General features: G+C 34.6%; 2 protein-coding genes and 1 long non-coding RNA gene across 12 annotated transcripts in view; 2 read left to right on the forward strand and 1 right to left on the reverse strand.

Annotated features, from left to right (window-relative positions):
- The first annotated feature begins 593 nt into the window (after positions 1-593).
- Positions 594-1,780, forward strand: LOC129768293 (uncharacterized). The gene is made up of 3 exons (XR_008741654.1): positions 594-792; positions 861-964; positions 1,423-1,780. It is a non-coding gene; the product is annotated as an uncharacterized LOC129768293 (long non-coding RNA).
- Positions 1,781-10,370: 8,590 nt separating this feature from the next.
- LOC129769648 (CDGSH iron-sulfur domain-containing protein 3, mitochondrial) lies at positions 10,371-11,152 on the forward strand. Its single transcript, XM_055772032.1, has 4 exons — positions 10,371-10,530; positions 10,590-10,734; positions 10,789-10,882; positions 10,949-11,152. The coding sequence occupies exons 1-4, from the start codon at positions 10,474-10,476 to the stop codon at positions 11,073-11,075; spliced, it is 423 nt and encodes a 140-aa protein (XP_055628007.1). The 5' UTR covers positions 10,371-10,473; the 3' UTR covers positions 11,076-11,152.
- A 471-nt stretch (positions 11,153-11,623) lies between these two features.
- The window catches only part of LOC129765017 (microtubule-associated protein RP/EB family member 1), a 44,977-nt gene continuing 35,530 nt past the window's right edge, over positions 11,624-21,070 (reverse strand). For 6 of the 10 annotated variants that reach the window (XM_055764794.1, XM_055764789.1, XM_055764791.1 and 3 more), the window contains 3 exons: positions 19,993-20,227; positions 19,846-19,927; positions 11,624-13,149 (listed from right to left, as the gene is read on the reverse strand). In XM_055764794.1, coding sequence (XP_055620769.1) covers positions 13,099-13,149; positions 19,846-19,927; positions 19,993-20,227 — 368 coding nt within the window. In that variant the 3' untranslated portion in view covers positions 11,624-13,098. The remainder of the gene's footprint in view (positions 13,150-19,845; positions 19,928-19,992; positions 20,228-21,070) is intronic. The other 4 variants (XM_055764797.1, XM_055764796.1, XM_055764798.1 and 1 more) reach the window with 3 other exon arrangements.

Consider the following 21,070-nt stretch of genomic DNA (forward strand, 5'->3'; position numbering starts at 1 on the left):
TATGTGTGTGTGGCGGCTGCTCCGATGTTTCAAGCGGAACCGTGGCATCACTCTCCTCCTGATGGATTCCCTTCTGGCTTAAGGTGCACAAACAGGCTCTTGGTGACACCGTTCATCAGCGCTTTCAAGATAAACGAAGTTAGCATCGCCACAACAGCGGCAACACGCTCCAATCGCTGTTCATGCTCAGTTATAACTGAGGTGGTTTACGAGCGGCGCTCGCTTATATACCGATTGGTGATTTCAATAGCCTGTTTTGAAATCAATTTTAAGGCTATTGAAACAAGTTTTTGGATGGAAAAGTAACAAGTATATAACGCGTAGACATTTTATCTTTCGAATGAAGTGTTTATCATACCATTTCGTTCAGTTGTTTAAGAGCTATTAACGCTCAAAATCTCGGTCTCCGGCGTAACGCTTTCGTTTTCGAAACTTTGATTTTACACCCCGGTATAGAAATGAAAGACGTAGTCCTACGTCAAAATAATTGAACATTGAGATAGTTTCATTGATATTCATTTATGTTTTACTATTCCAGTTCAATGCCAAACGACGAAAAACAAATGAGAAACTCATATGAGCCGACGGATTGAAATCCAGTGTCTGAACTGTCAGCCCGACCAGCTTAGTTTGTTTTGATCAAGGTGTGTATATATAAATAAGGTGTGTATATATAAATAAGGTGTGTATATATAAATATCATGTGATGTCGGAAAAGATATTAAAAAAGCTTTTGTTCGGATATATATAACTGCACTGGAAGAGTGGGATGGCGTTTTTGAGCTACAACATGTAAGTTTATTGAGAAACCGTTTCATTACGTTTCATTACAATTTTTAATTCGTATGCATATTCAACAGTAACCAATGCATTCACCATCAAGAGCAGATACTAAAACCTATCCTGCAGAAATTGAGCCTCGCGGACGGAGGTTTGATTAAATACCACATACGGTTACACACAGGTGAGAACATGATGTTTTCATTTTGTAAACATTGACAGATAATCTATTCTAGGAAAAAAATCATTAAAATTTGAAAAACGTTGAAATTCAAAATACGTAGTCTAATTGCAAGTTGTAACTCATTCGAGTTGATTAAAACGAGGTCTATTCAATAATTCATTCAGATTTCATCCACATTTTCCGAAGACGTTTAACGCTCTACAACCTAACCCCGCCTTTAAACGGACTTCACGGATTTTTTTTTCAAATTATTCAGACATTATTTTCAATGTTCACCCAGACTAGAAGTTTTCAGAATACTTTCATCTATCACACATACCATTTTTTGCATGAAAAAGCAACAGTATGCGTTGTTTGTTACCGCTACCAGATTGAATGATAATAATATAGTTCCACTCTTGGTTTCAGAAATGATATTTACGTAGATATTTTATCTTTCTTCTTTTTCTCTTTTATAGTGACTTTCAACACATTTCGGCTGGTTCGTCACTTTTTACTTTCATTTTTGGATGAATGTCGGGAGTGAGAATTGAACTCGTGAAACCACAATACTCGTCATACTCTATGTCCCTTTATGGTCATGCAAGGTGTCGTCAGTGCACTCTGTAGTCATTATTTGTTGGTTTTTAATGCTTCTTGCGCATTGACAATTAGCTAAAACTTTGTGATGGCCAATTTTTACTTTACACAGAAACAGGTAAGCGATCTACTCATATGTTTTATATAGGATAAGCTGTTTCATAGGATTTCTTCATTGTTACTACAGCTCCTGTTGTTATTGTTGCACATGCTTTTGCTAGGTGTACCACTCAGTATGGTGTTATTACCGCTGCCTCCAACAATGAATTCTCGAAAGTATAAAATATAGTATTATCCTGGTTCAAAGGTCCGACTGGTAATGCTAAAAGTTAAATGTATTCTTAATATCATTTTATAATTTGAGTTTCCTGCCACACTATTTTCCAAAAATTATCTGCGCTGTTTAGCCCTCAGTTCCTCATAACTCTGTTCAATAAAATGATTGAAAGCATCGGTATTCTTCTGCTCCGCCTTTATCTTCAAAAATTGTTTCACGGCTAAACTAGTATTGCATAAGCAATGTATGTTTTCAACTGCAACCATCAAATTCAATTCAGTAATTGCAAGATTTTACAGATTTTCAAATGGACCTCTCCCAAACAAAAAAAAAACGAGAAAAACAACAAACAGTTTTAAAATTGATCAATCGATACTCTTTTCTCAGTGCCAAAATATTAAAAAAAACATAACAAAAAGGAATAAGTTTCATATATCTTTTGGTTTCATTGATATTTTTCCTCGAGCATATGGTTTCATCATCAGACGTTTTGTTATTATGGATTTATTGGGGGCAATGTTTGTTCACCTAATCAACGATTTATCAAGGAAAGTTTTAAATCTATATATACGTATTTCCAATAAAGTAGTTGTTTTGAATTACTCATTTTCGTTCAATATGTGAAGACCCTTTTCGTGTCGTGTTCATATATTCAAAACAATCATCTAGCATCCCTGGATATGAGTTCAATGTTTACATTTGGTTGTGTTGTTTGGGAGAGGCCCATTCGAAAATCTGTAAAATCTTGCAATTCTTCTTCTTCAATGGCACTAACGTTCCTAGAGGAACTTCGCCGTCTCAACGTAGTATTACTTAGTTGAGTTTTTATTAGTACTTAGTTGAGATTTCTATGCCAAATAACACACCTTGAATGCATTCTGAGTGGCAAGCTCTAGAATACGCGTGATCACAGTGCAAGTCGGAGGAAATTTCTTTGACGAAAAATTCCCCCGACCAGAACGGGAATCGAACCCGAACACCCGGCATGTTAGTTATGACGCTAACCACTCGGCCAAGGGAGCACAAAATCTTGCAATTACTGAATTGAATTTGATGATTGCAGTTGAAAACATACATTGCTTATGCAATACTAGTTTAGCCGTGAAACCATTTTTGAAGATAAAGGCGGAGCAGAGGAATACCGATGCTTCCAATCAACAAGATGAACAAACACATTAAACAAACTAGGCGATTCGACTGATTCATTGACGAGCGCGGCCAAACGGTCGTCGAACCAGATGAGCTACTCGTCTGCTTTTGGTCGAGCTCGGCTTCTGGAATATGAAAACAAACGAGACGAGCGCTCGTCTGCTCGTCTCGTTTTCTGGAATAGGGCCCATAGTTAAATAATAAATTCGGCAACCGATATGACTGATCCTACTGCATTAGGTTATATCATATCGAATGTATTAGGTTATATCATATCGAATCATATGTATGAGTTTTAACCGCTGTTGAATTAAATTTCAGATAGCCTCGCGAAATAGCTGGTGGTTGATAATCCAGACAACCAGAGTTCGAACCCACATCGGAGCAGTTTTCACCAAACATCAATCTGTGTCATTTTAAACATTTATATTCCACTCCCAACACAAGTAAATTAAATAATTATTATTTCTACAAATATAAATACTCATATATAAAAATGGCGATTCGTTAGGCTATAATAAACATTTTACGAAAATATTTTGCGCCATTTGTTTTTTTCTATATCTGTAATAAATCGTGAGTATGGCAAAAGTCGTATTAAGTGCGTTGACAATTCATGAATATATTCATATTAGATCGCAATTCAATTTCAACATAATCGCTATTATAGCCAATCAAAGTTGCATATTCATCCAAACTAATTCGGTAAGCATTTGCCATGTATGTATATGGCTTCCACTTTTGCATGCATATGCCAGTTAGGCGCATTATATGCCAACCAAAATTTAGGGCATATGATGTTATATATACGCTTGTTATGCGATTTAATGTTTGCTGGGATACTTTGGTTGTACATTGTACCGTATGTCAAACTGACAATAAGAAAATTTTCAAATTGTCACCACATATTTCAATGAAAAAGGATTTTATTTAGCGTCTAAATTATCAAATACAACAAACAAGTTTCCAATCTGAGTTATTAACTTAAGAGGTAATCAATGAAAAGAACGTTTACCAAGTGCTTTAATTCAGTTTGTTCATGCTACCCACCACCAACCGTCTACGGCGCTGCGCCAGTTCAACTGTAGCCATATACAGCAGTAAGACAGGTTGGTACAGGTACAGCGATTGTACCGAGTTGCTTGCATGGTTCTAGCGCTGTACATGGTGACAGACATACAATTTTCGAAGTACAACGCTACTACAGTTGTATGTCTGTCATAAGTATAACCTAAAAACTCAAAAACAAATCACGTATATTTTATTCCGGACTTTCCAAGTTCGTAGTTCTAGTAGTTCTCACATGCAGGAACCATGCATTTTTCAACTTGTTTTTGATTGTGCTCTCGAATTTCCAAGTATTGCCAATATTTATATTCAACAACAATATTTAGATTCAACTATTGTCAATATTTATACAGTTTTCACTACTGAAAGAGGTAAGAAAATAACATGTTATATTTCAAATTAAATATTAAATTTCTTCCAAACTCATCGCAATCAAATAATATTTTATTATTATAACATTATAATTTATGGAAAGAACTGAAAACCTTCCATAAAAAAAATTAAAACCATCATCACTTTCACCGCAGCGCCGCTTAGGTGTAGATTTGTACCTTAGACAGCCAATTGTAAGTACATGAGCCGCCGCTTGTGTCGTCAATTCTGACCAATCAGATAGAGGCATTTCCGTTAGGATAGAGGTTGACATTTTTCAATTGTTCGATAGTTAGTTCCATGACATATACTATTTTGTTCAATCATAAAAATTATGGAGTTATGGAGGGCCGAAATCGATCGATTTTCAATTTGTACCCCCAATATGTTCCCGAAAGACGTAATCCTACTTCAAAAACGAAACATCATCATTTCACTCGCTGCGCCATCTGGTTGTAAGCTTAACGTAAATTCCAGCCGTATGGCACTCGCCATGTTTTTGAATCCACTGACATCTCACACGTCAGAAGTATTTGTTTTCTTCAAAACAGCGATCCGCGTTGACGGCAGTGAGCTTCGTTTAGCAGTTTAGGGGAGCGTCAAAGAACAGCTGATTTTCAGTCGGAGTGAACGTTTTCAAAATTAAAATTATGAATGAAAATTAGCTTTCCCATATCAAATTAGTATTCTGTTTAAATTAAAAACATTTTTGTTTGCAGGTGGGGAAAAAGTCTCATACGAAAATTGTTTATGAAGACAACTTTATATTATAAAGAAAAAAATTAGCAACAATGTTGGAATTGTATGACCATATGGTTGAATGAAAGTCAGAAATTCGTAATTAAATAACATAATGTGAAAATTTTCATTCAAATTTTAAAATTTGAAAACCGGCTTCGTGTCTTCTAATCTGGTAGAGATTACACTAACGATTTTGGGACCCAAATTATGACTCTAACTTGAAGTCGCCACTAGACGTCGACGTTATCGCGAATTACCAATTTACCACCATCTGACATATCGTGATGTCGATGATGAACTTTTACAGCAGAGGCACAGCAGTGGAACTCCATACCAAGACGGGTCTATGGTACTAGGTGAGGCCGTTTCGTCACTAAGTTGGTTAGGGGAGCGGTATATGAAAACAGTACGGAAGAAAGCAGAAGGGGACTTATTTCCTTGAAGCGTGAAAGAGACAGACTGATCACGAGCGAGCTCCGGCACAAGCGTATTGTGTTTTGTTTACAAACAAAACACAGTAGATTTCCAAGATGGCTGAAGAGTGGTTTTAGCAAGTTGGCCCACCTTAGGACATACTTCTACGCGCCTTGCTCCATACAATTCACTGACTAAAAAGTGTCCACATTTTCATCGCTTGTTTACGTGAAGAATATAATTTTTTCAGGCACACTTGATTTGAGAGTGTATGGATTTCTAGCTGTCTTGACGCAAGGTCTTTAATGAAAAATGAGAAGATGGGAAGGTTTATATAAACATGTTTATAATTACATAAGTTTATTCAAATATTAATATTGCCCTTATTTAACTATTCAGTGCAATTTTATCAAAATTTGAAAGAGAAATTAAAAAAGGAATTTTTTTTTTCAATATTTTTATGAGATTAATCTATTAAAAATCCATGATTACCTTTGCTTTATTATTTACCCCCCATTATTTGTTAATTTTTCCTGCTTTTCGTTCTTTGACCTATCATTTTGAGAGGTTTGAAATTACGACAAGATAGAAATTTGGTGTGAAAGAGCGAATTGTAGAAAATTAAGTCGCAAATTCTCTAAACTTTATAATTAAAGTTTTTATGTAGTATTTAATTTTTGAGTTTGTTTGAATGACAGATTGAAGTTGATTCATAGAAGAATAAGATTTCATTTGATATTACGATTTTTGAAATCGACTCAATGGTTGTAAAATTATGACGTTTTGGAAGAAATCTTACTTATTTAATCAGCAAAAGGCCCACGTGGCATGTGCTGTACACAAAAATCGTCTCCATTCACATGAATTTTATTTTTTTTTTCCAATTGTTAACTTTCATTCTCATATCAAGGATCAACATATCATATCTTTCCATTAATCCGCAAACATGCCTAGTAGTAACTTAAAAAAAACAAACTCATAAACGACAAAACGAGTCTTCGTATATTTTTTATATATTTTTCACAGTTTTATAGCGCTTTTTTAGTTGGAGTGCCTTTTAATTGGCAGTTCGCCAGTTGGAGCACGCGCCAATCAAGAAGCAATCATCCGTCATAATTGTATGTCAGTTTTACTCAGTTTTTCAATGCCATTTTTATTGAAGAGTCTTTGAACGTTAAAATCAAAAAATTAAGGCACAGTATAAAAGTATTTAGTTTTGCAGTTTGTTTGACAAATGTATTCGTTTGAAAATATTTATTAATATATATACATATATAAAGTGGATTATATCACATCCACTATTCAAGGAAGTTAATGATATTTTCTACCATCAATCCAAATGCAGTAATCTTAATTATTATTATGGCCGCACTAAAAGACATGAAAAACAACAAGAAAAACGCGAACTTTGAAATTTGTGAACTATTGCAGTATTACTGCAGTATTATTGCAGCCATTCCATGCCAAACTGATATAGTGGTTTTCAAATTTTCGTGAAAATTGGTAGCTTGTTTTCTTTATGGTAAAATATTGAACCTGTATTATTTTTTTGTTGGGTCCCAGCAAACATTAAGTCGTATGAATAGCTATAATTGGAGGCGATATACATACAACCAAGACACATTTGTATGATATATGATGCATATAACTAGCATATACACGCAAAAGTGGAGGCTATATACGTATATGCCATATTGTGTACGCATATAAAGCCGTATATAACGATATGCGATGCTTTTTGGACTGATATGCGATTTGATCCGACAATATTACCACTCCATCCATCGATGACATGAAAAATCGTGTTTTTGCATTTTATTCGAGTTTAGATATACATGATCGATATTTTGATTGATATTTTATGCGATTGTGATTTGATACGAATTTATGTAACTTATCATATGCAAAGTTATACGATTTAATGTTTGCTGGGGTAATTCGATTTTTTTCACTTTTTCCCAAAAATGACTTTTATCAAAAACTCATAACTTTTGAACCACTAAGCCGATTCAGATTATCGATACATCAAATTGAAGTTAATGAGCTAGTCTTTTTTGGAAAAAATGTCAAACTTGCAAGAAATTTGAATTTTTTTCTTGTAATTCTTGATTGTATCCGTTTTTATAGTTTACATGGTTTCGGGACCAACGGCGCTATATTTTTCTATATTTTTTCTTGAAAACTGAGGATTTTTAACTCAAAATTAGATATGTTCTTTTTTTTTGAGTTATAATTTTTTAAAGTTAACCGATAGTTCGGAATATTAATTTCTTCCCCTTTTTCCTATTCTCAAAAATTCATAACATTTGAACTGCTAGAGCGATTCAGATGATAGATATATCAAATTAAAGCCTAGAATTTTTTGGAAAAATATTGCACTTGCGAAAAAAATTAATTTTGTTTTCGTGATTAATAATTGTATCTATTTTTTTTATAAATAAAAAAAAATTTTTTTGCAAGTGTGAAATTATTGACTTGAATTAACTATGTCGATTATCTGAATCGGTTCAGTAGATCAAAAGTTATGAATTTTTGAAAAACGTAATTTTTGGAAAAAAAGGAGAAACATGATTTTTTGAACCATCGGTTAAATTTGAAAAATCATAATTTAAAAACGAAGAAGGACACATTTTTGGATATGTTATCTAAATAATCCTCAGCTTTCGAGAAAAAATATAAAAAAATGTAGCGCCCTTGAATGAAAACTATAAAGAACAATTACGAACAATAATTGGCATGGAATATATATAGTATATAGTTTGGTGTTAATTTCCCCGGCAGCTTAAAAGCTGTTTACTAAAAACTAATTGACGTTAACGTTTCATTACCTTGTAAATTCTAGATACAATACCAACAGAGGGTATTTAAAAAAATTGCTTTTTACGGGGTGTGTTCGAAACTGAAAAAAAAAGAAATTTATTCAGAAATCATATTTTTAAGTTGTTTTTTAAGCGTACATACATTATTTAGTCGTATAATTATTGTATCATTCAATTTATTCCGATGAGAATGCTTTAAAATATTTCAACTGATGCTCTTACCACATTTAATTTTTTTTTCAATGTTCAGTTTCTATGGCGAAGCTTCATTCGTAAATTACACATTTGTCATCATTGGTGGAATACGACCATAAATGTTGTTATGAATAGAACAGCAAGTTATGATTACAATACATATGGGTTTATTTTGATAATGCATTATACATAAGCCGATAAAAATGCATTATTATATTTGTCCACAGCGTTTCAGCGTGTATATGTATATTTTATTCAATTTTCAGTTCATAATTTCTATCCCATTCGCCGTGTTTATCATGATGATGCTAACATTATATACGAACCTCCCACCTTATATATGATGTCTCCCACCCTCTTAGAGACATCTTAACAATATGTTCAATTTTTAGGGCGTAAACCGTCTGTCAATTTTTTAATTGTTTACATTTTCTTGCCACAAATCGTTGCCACTTTTTTCTCTCAAGTTCCACTTCTCTTCTCTGGCAGAGGGATAGTGAGATAGGCGGTGACGGTAGGTAGAGTGAGATAGCGATAATCGTGTCATACACCTGGTAAATTCCAAAGTACGTAGAATAGAAGGTAGTCTCCTCCCTGCTTTGTTCAAGTAGTGGTAGGCAAAGAAAAAAAGCAAAAAATTGTAATAAACCATCGATTGAATTCATATAAATTCGAACATTTTTGAATTTTTTTAAATTGTAACAAAAGAACTGTCTCAAAATATGTTTCCAGGGGATGAAACAACAGTTAATCATTTTAAAATTAAAAACAGAGAAATTATCGCATCTGTATTATAAAAATAACGCGAAAAACGATGAACAAATGTGTGGAGAGGTTATATCGAAGCAGTGTCGTTCCCGCAATTTGATAATATGATGAAAGATGAACACTGCTGATTTTTTTGTCTTTCATTGAAGCATCCATCATGAATCATCGCGACGCTTTCATTGGTCTCAGTTTGGAGTGTTCAGCCGTAGTGGGGCCACTTAAGGGACCAAATTTGCGTTTCTGGAAAACGAGAAAAACATTTTCTCCATCCCGGATCATCTTCCAAAGTGATTGCAAATAAATATTTTGCACTTTCGCAAGAAGTGAATGTATAAATTTGGAATTTCGTGTGAAACCATTGAAACGGAACGTTTTGGAAGATCTAAGAAGCAAATGCATGGAACAGCTGAAAACATCTCCGATTAGTTTATCTCATCACAATTTATATAAAAAACACACTTACCTCCAGTACGAAGACGTCTTCTTTGCTGATTATAGGTTAATACAGTATCCCCAAAAGAATCCGGCGAAAAATGAAGCGAATAAACAAATATGTTTCGCGTATCGAACGAGCTTTTGTATTCGAAAAAGTTTAACCATTTCCGTCTCAACAATTTGTTGGTCGGAAAATGGTGGAAAGTTATCCGATTTTCTTCAAAATTTTTCAGCTCCGGCATCGCGGGACGTTGCACTTCGACATATTGCTGGAGTAAACAAACACTGTTCAGTATGGAATCGATAAAAAATCACATCAAACCTTACCTACAGTGAAAATGCGGTACACTATCGTGATTATCGTCGGCTCGACCAACGATTTGGTCACTTTTTACGATTTTTTGAACTTTTCAAAACAAGAAATATTGCAAAAACTTCCAAACATCGAACAAATTGAGGATTGTTTATTACTATCTTCTTTGTGTGCGCGCTCCGTGTGTATACACAGGTAATATCACTTACCTTCTATTCTACGTACTTTGGGTAAATTCGTCATCGTCTGTCATCGCGAATCGATTTTGATTTGTGAAAAAACACTTATCTGGCCACCTTGGTTATCTTGTTGACATGTTTACAATTCAAATGTAGTATTATTAATTTCGTACATTGTACTACTTTTTTCAACTCAAAAAATGAATTCTGTACGCAACATTTTATGTCGTCGTTTTACAGCAAAAACTTCGGTAGAGGTAATTCTGTAGATTTGAGTAGTTTTGTAAAATCCTTAACTACATTTGAATCCTTCTAGCAAAAGTGGTTTTCTTCGACGCCCGTTCAACTAAGTGACACTCATATTCCAAAGAATGTTATTGCTGACCTTTCGACAGCACAGCATCAACATGAAAATGGAATGATCTATGATAAGAAACCATTCAAGATTGAACTTGTCGAAGGTATGAGTTTTACAAAATATTTTTGTATATAAAACTAATTTTTGATTGTTAAAGGTAAACGATATTCATGGTGTTTGTGTGGGAAATCAAAATCTCAACCACTCTGTGACGGTACTCACAAATTGGAACAGTATAAGATTACCTTAAGGTATAACAATATGCATTGAGGGGTCATACTTAATGTATATCCATTTTTTTATTTTTGATTATTCAGGCCAGTCAGGTTTCAAGTAGAAAAGACTGGAACATACTGGTTATGTAATTGCAAACAAACTAAAAACCGGCCCTTCTGCGATGGGACCCATAAAGCCGAGCACATTCAAAAAATAACAGGGAAGTGAGAAACCGTGTTATTGAGCTTTGTAAATTAGGTTCTAAAGAGAAAATATTACAATAAAATGTATACTGAAACTGTTAATATAGCATTACTGTTCTGTTTATCCATACCTCTTAACTAGCAATCTTGATCGGAGTATAATTCACCCTTCATCCAAAAATATAACACAACAGCCTTTCATTATGAAAACTACTACAAGAAGTCAACAACTTACGCTGCTTCGAGCTAGCTGACCACCAAATGTAAGGGTTTTGTATAAGATTGATTCAAAATGTCTTTAAATAATAGTCGATCTCATTAACATTTTTTGATTGCGTTTCTGACTATTATTTTCATTTGCCACTTCGTTGAAACAGCCCTATCATGTCGTTGTTGAAAAAGCAGTCATGAGAATAAAAATTGATCAGGTATCAAGAGTTTTGTTATGCTCAGCAGATGATAAAGACGGTTTTGAAGGGATGACTGTCAGAAGAGTCATCACAATAACCGAAAATACAATTGTAAAACAGAGCCCAGAATGGATGTCATCATTGCATAATAAGACAAGGGAGGTGTGATAGTATTTTCTAGTATTAAAAGTATAAATTTTAAAATTAGCGAAAATCATGTCATACGGGAAAAAGGCTTTTTTTCTATCAAAATCAAAGTTTGTTAATTTGTTGCCTTTTTGCTATTATTCTGTAATGTCTCTATGGTGGTTTACAAGCTGATTGTTGGTCATGAGAGAGGTGCAACAGAAAGAGTCCACACTATCTAGTAGAGTGGACAGTTGTAGCCTAGATATTGTATTCACTTCATTTTACATATTGATGTTCATAATGCATGTTTGTTTTGTATTGCGAGAGTAACGCAACATGTTTTTTTTCTTCGCGTATTAATTAACAGAGTATTTGAGCTAACACGCTTACAAGTTTGATACACTTCAAACTGATCTTTAAGTTCCTCCGATGCAGCTTAGTGCAGTTGAGCATCAGAAAACTTGCACTTTTTCCACTATCTTCCATAAGCTGCAGCCGATGCGTACAAGCTAATAAAAGTATGAAAAACACACACCGGGATAATCATTTCATAAGTTAACGGACATAGTGCGGCAAATTCTTTGGGAATTATTTAAACAGTGTTGTTAGAAATAATAAGGCATTGCAATAACTGTACTTCGTTTGTGTATTCTATTTCGTTTGCCGTCTGCAACAAGGAGACTGAAAGAATACAAAACACAGATTGGTATTGAAACGGAAGAAATACGACGAAACATTAAATACAATATACGAGAAAATGCGTTACACTAGAAAGTAATCATATTTGCACCTCGCAAAATACTTTTAATTCGAACCGTTGCTAGTTCCAAATTTTTTCAACGAAATCTTCCGTACAATTTGTTTTATGTTCACAAACTCTGCGCTAATATACATAATTAGCGCATATAAATATATATATATATATATATATATATATATATATATATATATATATATATATATATATATATATATATATATATATATATATATTACATGCATTACATGCATTAGCTTTCCGCATCATTTGAATATTCCCATTTTTAAATTTTTATTTGAAACAGAAATATCAACATGGTTTTCGATTTTTTTTCTCGTTTAAATATTTTCATTTGGATTTCTTATTTACGTGTTCCAACTGCTTGCAGAATTTGCTTCGATTAGTCACATCAATAATAGTAATGTATAATAATGAATTATTTTAAATACAAAGAACAAAAACCTCATCACTACCGCAATCTTTTTTCTCTCGTAGGTTTAAATTACAGCTTCTCCTATTTACTGATAATTTGTTCGATCAACTCTCACACATTGAATAGAAATCGTAACACGTTGCGTTCAAATAACACCCTCTTCATCCCTCCCAATGTGTTCAATCGAACAGCAGTTGAGAATGCACCATAAAGGTGAATATCAACACGTCCCCTCTTATGATTCATTTTTGCGATCCATGTGCGAGAAAGTTTGTCCATTGATGATTTTTGTAGTGCGCAAGTGACGATTCGCGGATTAGTATTCCTCTTCCTCTGGTGGCATATCATCGGGTGGAGCAAATCCATCCTAAAAAAGAAATAATTTTCACTTAAATTACTGCAGCTTTCGGTTCTACGAGTGAATATAGCTCGAAAAGTTCCATACAGAAGATACAAACACTACTCTTAATAGTAAGAAAGAAATCACCGTCACCATACGAAACATTTTCTGACCTTGCCTTGCTGTGCATGATCTCAAGATTACACTTCATTGAGCGACTTTAGCTTAGAAAATCCTGCAGTGATCATAATATTGTATGAATAAGGTGAGTATAGCAATATATTTAACACATCAATAAATTTACGAAATTTAAACCTAATCGCAGTTGAAATTGAAACTGGAACATGTAAAAATGGTGTCATCAAATCCATTAGAAACGAATGAAGCCCCTGTAGTAGAAATAAATTCAATACAAAAATAAAAATAAGGAGAATAACCGCTTCAATGCTACGAAATAAAATCACTTTTTGTTGATTTTCTTTATTGTAGAATACGACTAATTTCACACTTCTAATGAAAGACGAATAAATATTGTGAGCTTCGTGCTATACATTTGGTCAAATATATGCCGGGTCTTTTGAAGAAAATTTATCATCCAAATTTAAATTATCGCTTTCAAAATAGATCTCTTCTGAAGTAATATACATTTTCCAACGAACAATCCAGTCATCGAAACACTTTTCATAGCAGTATTGGCGGTAATTTGAGTTTCGGAAATAGGAAAAAGTCACACCCATGTCTCGTCATCATCAATTATGCGTTGCATTGACGTGGGGTGAGAATTAGATCGTTCAAGCATGTCTTCGCCCCTTGATAATTTTTTGAAAAAAATTGAGCTCTTTTGGCACTAGTCGTGCTGCGACTTTTCACATGGCCAAAACATCAACCGAAATATAACGGTCGCGTGAGAAATATATAATTAACGAGCTAGCTCTCTCAAACTTTAATGACGATTTCCGACCACCGTTCCTTTTATTTTGTCGATGTTTTATCAGTTGAAGAGATGGATGGTCGTCCTTGACGCAGCAAATCGTTTATCTCTTCATGGCCATCTTTGAATGCCTTATACCATTCATATAGCGAATTCGTTTTTAAAACTGAGTCAGTGCCAAACTGACTCTGTAATAAAAAAACGTTTTCAGTTTCACGAATGCGGTGGTTTGTTGGTGTGCGTTATATAGTCTGATTTGTTTATATTTACGACGGCAAATGTACAGTGTCGACGTCTGGTGGTGATATTAGTGCTTGGGAGGTAAATTGTTCTCCATCAGATCAGAAGGGCCAAGTGCAGTGTAAACATATAAAAGTTTGAATGAAAATTTTTACTTAATATTGTTTGATTACCTAACACATGTAGTTCTGACACTCACTTAACCATTTGTCGATGCATTTCCTGTTTGTTCCACAAATAATTACTATTATAATATAAAACCATCATTAGACACAGTTTTCGTTCAATATTCTACGATATCGGAAAAAAACTTTTATTTAATCACATAAAATAAATATTCGATACGTTAAAGTAAATTTTCATTCATAATTTTGATTTTGAAATTTATTCCACCTGAATATCCATCATTATTTTCACCTCCCAATGAAAGCACACGTAGCTTAATGCCGTCTACTCTACTCTTCAAAATCAGAATCCGAATTGAATTACGATTCCAATAATACAAAAGCAAAAGCAGCAGGTTTTCCATTTTCAAAGTCTTTATTTTTAGATTTTCCAAAACAATATTCGGAACTTGACAGTTCAGTATAGTTGTATTGGTGAACCCGAGTGCCAACCCGTGAAACATCTCAGTGCGAAACTAACAGCTTTCGGGGCGAACTAGTGCGACACTGAGTGCGAAACTGAGTGAATAAAAAAACGTTTTGACAGCAGTTAGTGCGGCACTGGGGTTGAAACTGAACAAAAACGAATTCGCTAATACACTCGTTTTTTCGACATAGAGGAGTCACCAAATGTATTCTTCAACATTTTCAACGTTTCGGCACAACACATTTTTTTTTGTAACATAAAATTTCACATAATATCTTTGACTAATAGAGTTATCCTTATTAAAAATCGCCGTGAACAAACTAAATGACAGATCACGTTCAAAATTGTCATTAAGACACTGACAGTAGTACCAATTTAAAAAAAAATATAGAAAAATGTTCAGCGAGAATATTTAAGTGTTTGCAAATTCCCGGTATATATTTGACAGAAGGTCAAAAATGTGAAAACAACTGACGGGCGAAAAACGAATTTAAATTTGTTTTGACTTCCAGTTTGCTGATATTGGTTCAGAATGAAAAGCAAAGATTCAAAATGACATAAGTACTGGGCGAAAGGACGACTTTAACAGCGGGATTCGTATACCGTATTCCGATGTCATTTTGGAAACAAAAGTGGTGGCTTCCGGTTCGTTGAAAACGGCCCTAAACGACCGTAAATGGAGTCAGACAAAGAAAGTGTTAGAGCGAAATGTCGATATAAAAGAGCACATCTTCTTATTTCAATGTAGTATTACTTGCGTCATTTTTTATTAGTACTTAGTTGGGATTACTATGCCAAATAACACGCCTTGAATGCATTCTGAGTGGCAAGAACGGGAATCGAACCCGAACCCCCGACATGTTAGGTGTGACATTAACCACTCGGCCATGAGAGAGTACAAGCCCAAACAAAAACAGTAATAGAACCAGAATCGAAAATGCAATAAAAGAGGGTCGTTTTAGATCGTCGTTTTTTCTGGATCGGTTCTGGACGACCTTGACACAGGCAACAGATAATTTTAATAATTCATATAGCTTGTTTTGATGAGCAGACCATAAGCAATCGAAATTACTTAGTATTGGTGTAACACAAAATGGCGTTAAAATGATAGGTTACCATACAACCAAATTGTACAACCTTTCATTTGACGCTAATAAAAAATCGATAGATAGCCCAATCCCGAGATCCAAGAGGACCACCGGTCGGATAAGGACTACCTTCCCCTACTTCACATAATCTTCAAACTCGGAAAACTGTTTTCTAGAATGATTTTTAAAACTGATATAATAAAAAGAACTACCATGTAGAGATCAATTGATTCCGTTTCCGTAGCCATACAAATGAAGCATAAATTTCTGCATAATGTGCGATTCACATAGAACGTTACGGGGAAGAACGTCTACGTTCCGTCAACGTCTCCACCAATTCACACATGCAGTCAATGCTTCCACCAGCCCGTCACGTCAAATGTCAAACGAATGATTTATTTAATGTTATTCATGGTGTCACCACCTACAATTTTAAATTGCAATGCCTTCTTTCGAATCAGCATGCCTAGAATCAGTTCTAAATTTTGAAAAATTCAATGAAAATCATTGAATTTAAATGCTTGAACCCCGTAGTCCGATCCTTATTCAATAATAATAATATATAGACTATTTCTCTCAACTAGTCGCGTTTGTTTTATGAACTGAACAGAACTTCAAATCTAGTGGAAGCAGAATCCGAAGCCATTAATAATATTACATAGTTTCAATAATAAACTCACGAAGAAAAAAATAGATAGATATTCCAATATTAACACGAAAAATTCTTTCGAAGCCATCATCTCTCACAGAGCTTTTTTAAATTTAATTTTAAATAACTAGTCTATCTTGGCGATACTATACTCGTACGGAACTTTGCTTGTTGTGAATCATAATAATTATATCGTCAGGTGATGCAAATTAGATATCTTTTAACCATGAGTAATGCCTTGGGAAATTTGTGTGGATTCTGGAAAGAACTGATCCCTACGTGTGCCGCTTATTTATAGAGAAGGGAAAGGGGAATGGATAAGGAGATTTGCGAAAGTGTAGCTGGCTAAACAAAACCGTCAGTACATCCTTTCGAATCTCTCAATCAGCTGCCAGTTCAGATTTTTATTGAACAATTTTCGATATTACCAACGTACTCAATATCATATCCTACATTATATAATTAAACAAAAATATCTCTAATAATATATCTATCAACGTTAAAACATCCTCCAATCTCTTTTTTTTTTATTCTGATAAATGCCATCGGCAAATGTGGAATCGTGATTAATATGCATCGATTCGCCTTGTCCGATACGTCAAAAACATGTGAGAACGTATAAGAAAACCAGGGGTGGCATAACACACTCGTTTCGAGAAAATTCGAACTCAAGTCGAAATGGTTTAAGTATTATGTGTATTTTTCAAGTTCATATTTTCGGTGTACTAGATTTAGAGCAAAATTTGTCTCGTAGAGAAATGTTAAGTTTTTGGGTTCGTAAACAAAGCTGGTCAATAGCATGTCAAAATGGTTGAAACGAACAAAAATCACTCGTTTCGAAATGCGCAATGTCACCCCAGATCATGGATTAGAGATGAGAAATTCACTTTGATGGATGGCTCAGTCGCTAATCGTTCACCTAAGTGAACCAGTTCATTTGTTCCGTTATTTCGCTTCAGCGGTTCAATACCGGTATCAAGAACAACATGGAATGATAACTTGAACCCAACAAACATATAGCTTCATAGCTACCAAATTAGGCATATTGAGGTTTTAGGGTGCAATAAATGTTTGGTGGTTAGACTCTCCACCGCTCTCTTTAAAGGGGGGCTGCCATATAAATGAAACACAAATTTCTGCATTCCTCGGGAATTAATCAAGCAAGTGAAACCAAATAAGGTGTATTGAGGCTTTAGGGTGCAATAAATGTTTCTATGGTAATTAGACTCTCCACCCCTCTCTCTAAGGGGGGGCTGCCATACAAATGAAACACAAATTTCTACATTACTCGAGAATTAATCAAGCAAATGAAACCAAATATAGCAAATTGAGGTTTTAGGGTGCAATAAATGTTTCTATGGTGATTAACCTCTCCACCCCCCCTCTCTAAGGGGGAGCTGCCATACAAATGAAACATACATTTCTGAATTGCTTGAGAATTATTCAAGCAAATGAAACTAAATTATGCATATTGAAGTTTTAGGGTGCAATAAATGTTTCTATCGTGGTTGGACTCTCCACCCCCCTCTCTAAGAGGGGGCTGCCATACAAATGAAACACAAATTTCTGCATAACTCGAAAACTAATCAAGCAAATGGAACCAAATGTGGCATGTGAAGGTTTTAAGGGGCACGAAACGTTTCTATGCTGAATACACTCCTCCCCCTCTCTAAGGGGTCTGCCATACAAACGACACACAAACTTCTGCATAACTCTAGAACTAATCAAGCATAATTTTGGATGTGAGGGTGTTTGGGTATGAGAAATGTTTCTATAATGGTATGACACCCTTCCCTCCTCTTGAATGGAGAGGGGGTTCCATAAAAATATTACACATATTTCAATCAAAAATATTCCAACCAAACATGACAATTGAAAATTTTCGGAAAACTCTGAAGGAAAAAAGGAAAATTAAATTCCCATATGCTCTACAATGACATAGTGACAAGTGCTGTTAGTTCATTTGATGTTTGCGCTAACAAAATTGATCTTTGTTCGAAACTGGAAATGGATTTTTATGTGATGAAACGCACTCCTATATCTTCTTCTATCTATATCAAAAAAAGGATCGCCGGATGTGTTGATAAGAGCAGAATTCGAGGACGGAATTGTCCGATTTAGGACTGTCTTTTTTCTATCATATTTTCTGTATAAAACATTTATTCTAAATTTTGGGCGGGACGAAGTTTGCCGGGTCAGCTAGTGCTGAATAAATTTGCTATCTAATGGCATATACAGTAATCATACGATCACTCGGTTTAACTAGACTGCTCTTTAACTGGGCTTTGGTCCAGTTAAAAAGTAGAATTACGTAAAAAATTGACGCCATATTCAATTTGATGTTTGATGTTATAAAAATAGAAATTATTTTCGCGTGACAAAAACATTGATTAAATTACAGAAACAAAACTTCTAGTGGAATCCTTTTGTTCATCCAATTCCAATATAAACACCAATCAAACATTCATTGAAGTTCCCCTTGATTTGATTTGACGATTACATGCCGGCCCAGTTAGAAAGCGAATGTCGATAACTAGACTTTCTTTTTGGTTCAGTTACCGAATGATTACTGTAATACGATTTTGCGTAATAGGGATTTCAATCCCTTAATTTTTCGTTACATTTTTGTTAGAGTGGCCCCCTATTTAGAAATCAAAAACATAGTCCTACGTCAAAAAACCTTAATGAGAAGTGCTACCCCACGTATTCACCAGCCATTATCACTTGTCCTAACTGATCATGATCTGGTTGAGCCGCGCTAAGAAAAGGTGGAAACGTGTCCCAGAACAACAATTCGAATAAAAACGAGACAACCTAGTGACTAACAAACAATAATATGCTTCTTTCTGACAAAAAAAACTGACAAACTGACTGACCCTCCGGTCCTGTCACACCTTGCGGACCGACAGTTAACTTTTTGTTTTGAAAGTATCGATGATAACTGGCAGCTTGAGTCTACAAACGGGCTAAACGGGAAGCCTGTTAAATATTGGCTCTGGATTCAACGTGTTAATTTCTACTGAATGTCAAACGAGATCTTATTCAAGTTCTCAGCCGGCTTCTATTGAACATTTGCACCGATTCCTATTTATGAAACATTAAATATAATAGATAAAGAAATCCACAAATGAATTTCAATGACATCCTACAATATTTGTCTATATATCGCCTTATTGCTATGAATAAAAAAAAGTGTAAGTAGATAAAATAAAAAAAAGACTTACACCTACCTCGGTCGCGTACAGAATGTTCAAAATTCTTTGGATCAGCTGATTCTGAGTATCGTTTTGTTCGTCTTCTTGGCATCTGAAAATACGCAAAAGCATTAGTATCTCACCCGCAGATCACCGAACATAATTGCTAGCGCTTACAAAATCTCGATGTCTCTCAGCTTGCTAAAGTAGAAATCACGCTCCTTTTCCAGTCCCTCCAAATGTAATCGCATGTCCATGACTTGCGTGGTCAGATCTTCGACCTGTTGGTTTGTCACGCTGTTTTGCGACGAGGACTTGCTGCTAGCGTTCGCAGTACCACCTATACCACCCGTAGGCTTGCGCTCTAAACTGGATGTCTGAGCGGCAGGTCTACTGGGCGTAACTTTGGACACTGGATAAGGTTAGTGGTTTTGTTCAAGGCAGTTCATGATACAACAAATGGAAACAAACAAAAAAAAAAGAAAGTTGCATTTTAGTGCACGTAATACGCTACTTGCTACACTAACTTATAAGAAAAAAATACTTGTTAAGTTAAAATACTTGCGTTTTTGATTATAAGTATAAAATTTCGAAAGAGGAGGAAGGTGGGTGGGTTTGAGTTGATTAATTTTGCATATTTAAGTGGTATTTAAGTAGTGACGTGGATGGATTACGTATGAGCTCATTTTCACTTATGATTCTATGCTTTTATCGCGAAAAAATACAAGTTAGGTATGGCAAATAATATTGCATGAGTAAATAAACACAAAAAAAAAATAACCGTGTTCGAACTAAAAAGCATGCGATAAAAATTTGTGACGAATGTGTAAATAAAACTTGTATAGAAACACATGCTTGTCTCGGATTTCCGTCGAAGCTTTCACCGTTAGAAAGCAAATATTGTTATGAAAGCAAATATTGTTATGAACAACTCGCATGTGTACAATATTTCGTGAGAGGATATTAACTTATGATGGAAGCCTTTCTAGTAGACAATGTCATATCTGAGAGCTACTGAAAAAATAATATGTCAGGTTACATTTTGCATTCGTCCCATACACCCATTCAAGTTACGTCATATATACAAAACGTGCAAAACCAACAATTACACGAAAATAAGCATATATAAATAAGTTTACACCATCTGTAACCGTGACGCTTCGATATTGATAACAAGCATTACGTAATTTAAAAACCTGACATTAGCATAATTTGGATTGTTATATACGAGGGATTTCATGATAAGTATTTGTTT

Source organism: Toxorhynchites rutilus, chromosome 2 (genome assembly GCF_029784135.1).
Source record: "Toxorhynchites rutilus septentrionalis strain SRP chromosome 2, ASM2978413v1, whole genome shotgun sequence".
In the NCBI taxonomy this organism is placed as follows: Eukaryota; Metazoa; Arthropoda; class Insecta; order Diptera; family Culicidae; genus Toxorhynchites; species Toxorhynchites rutilus.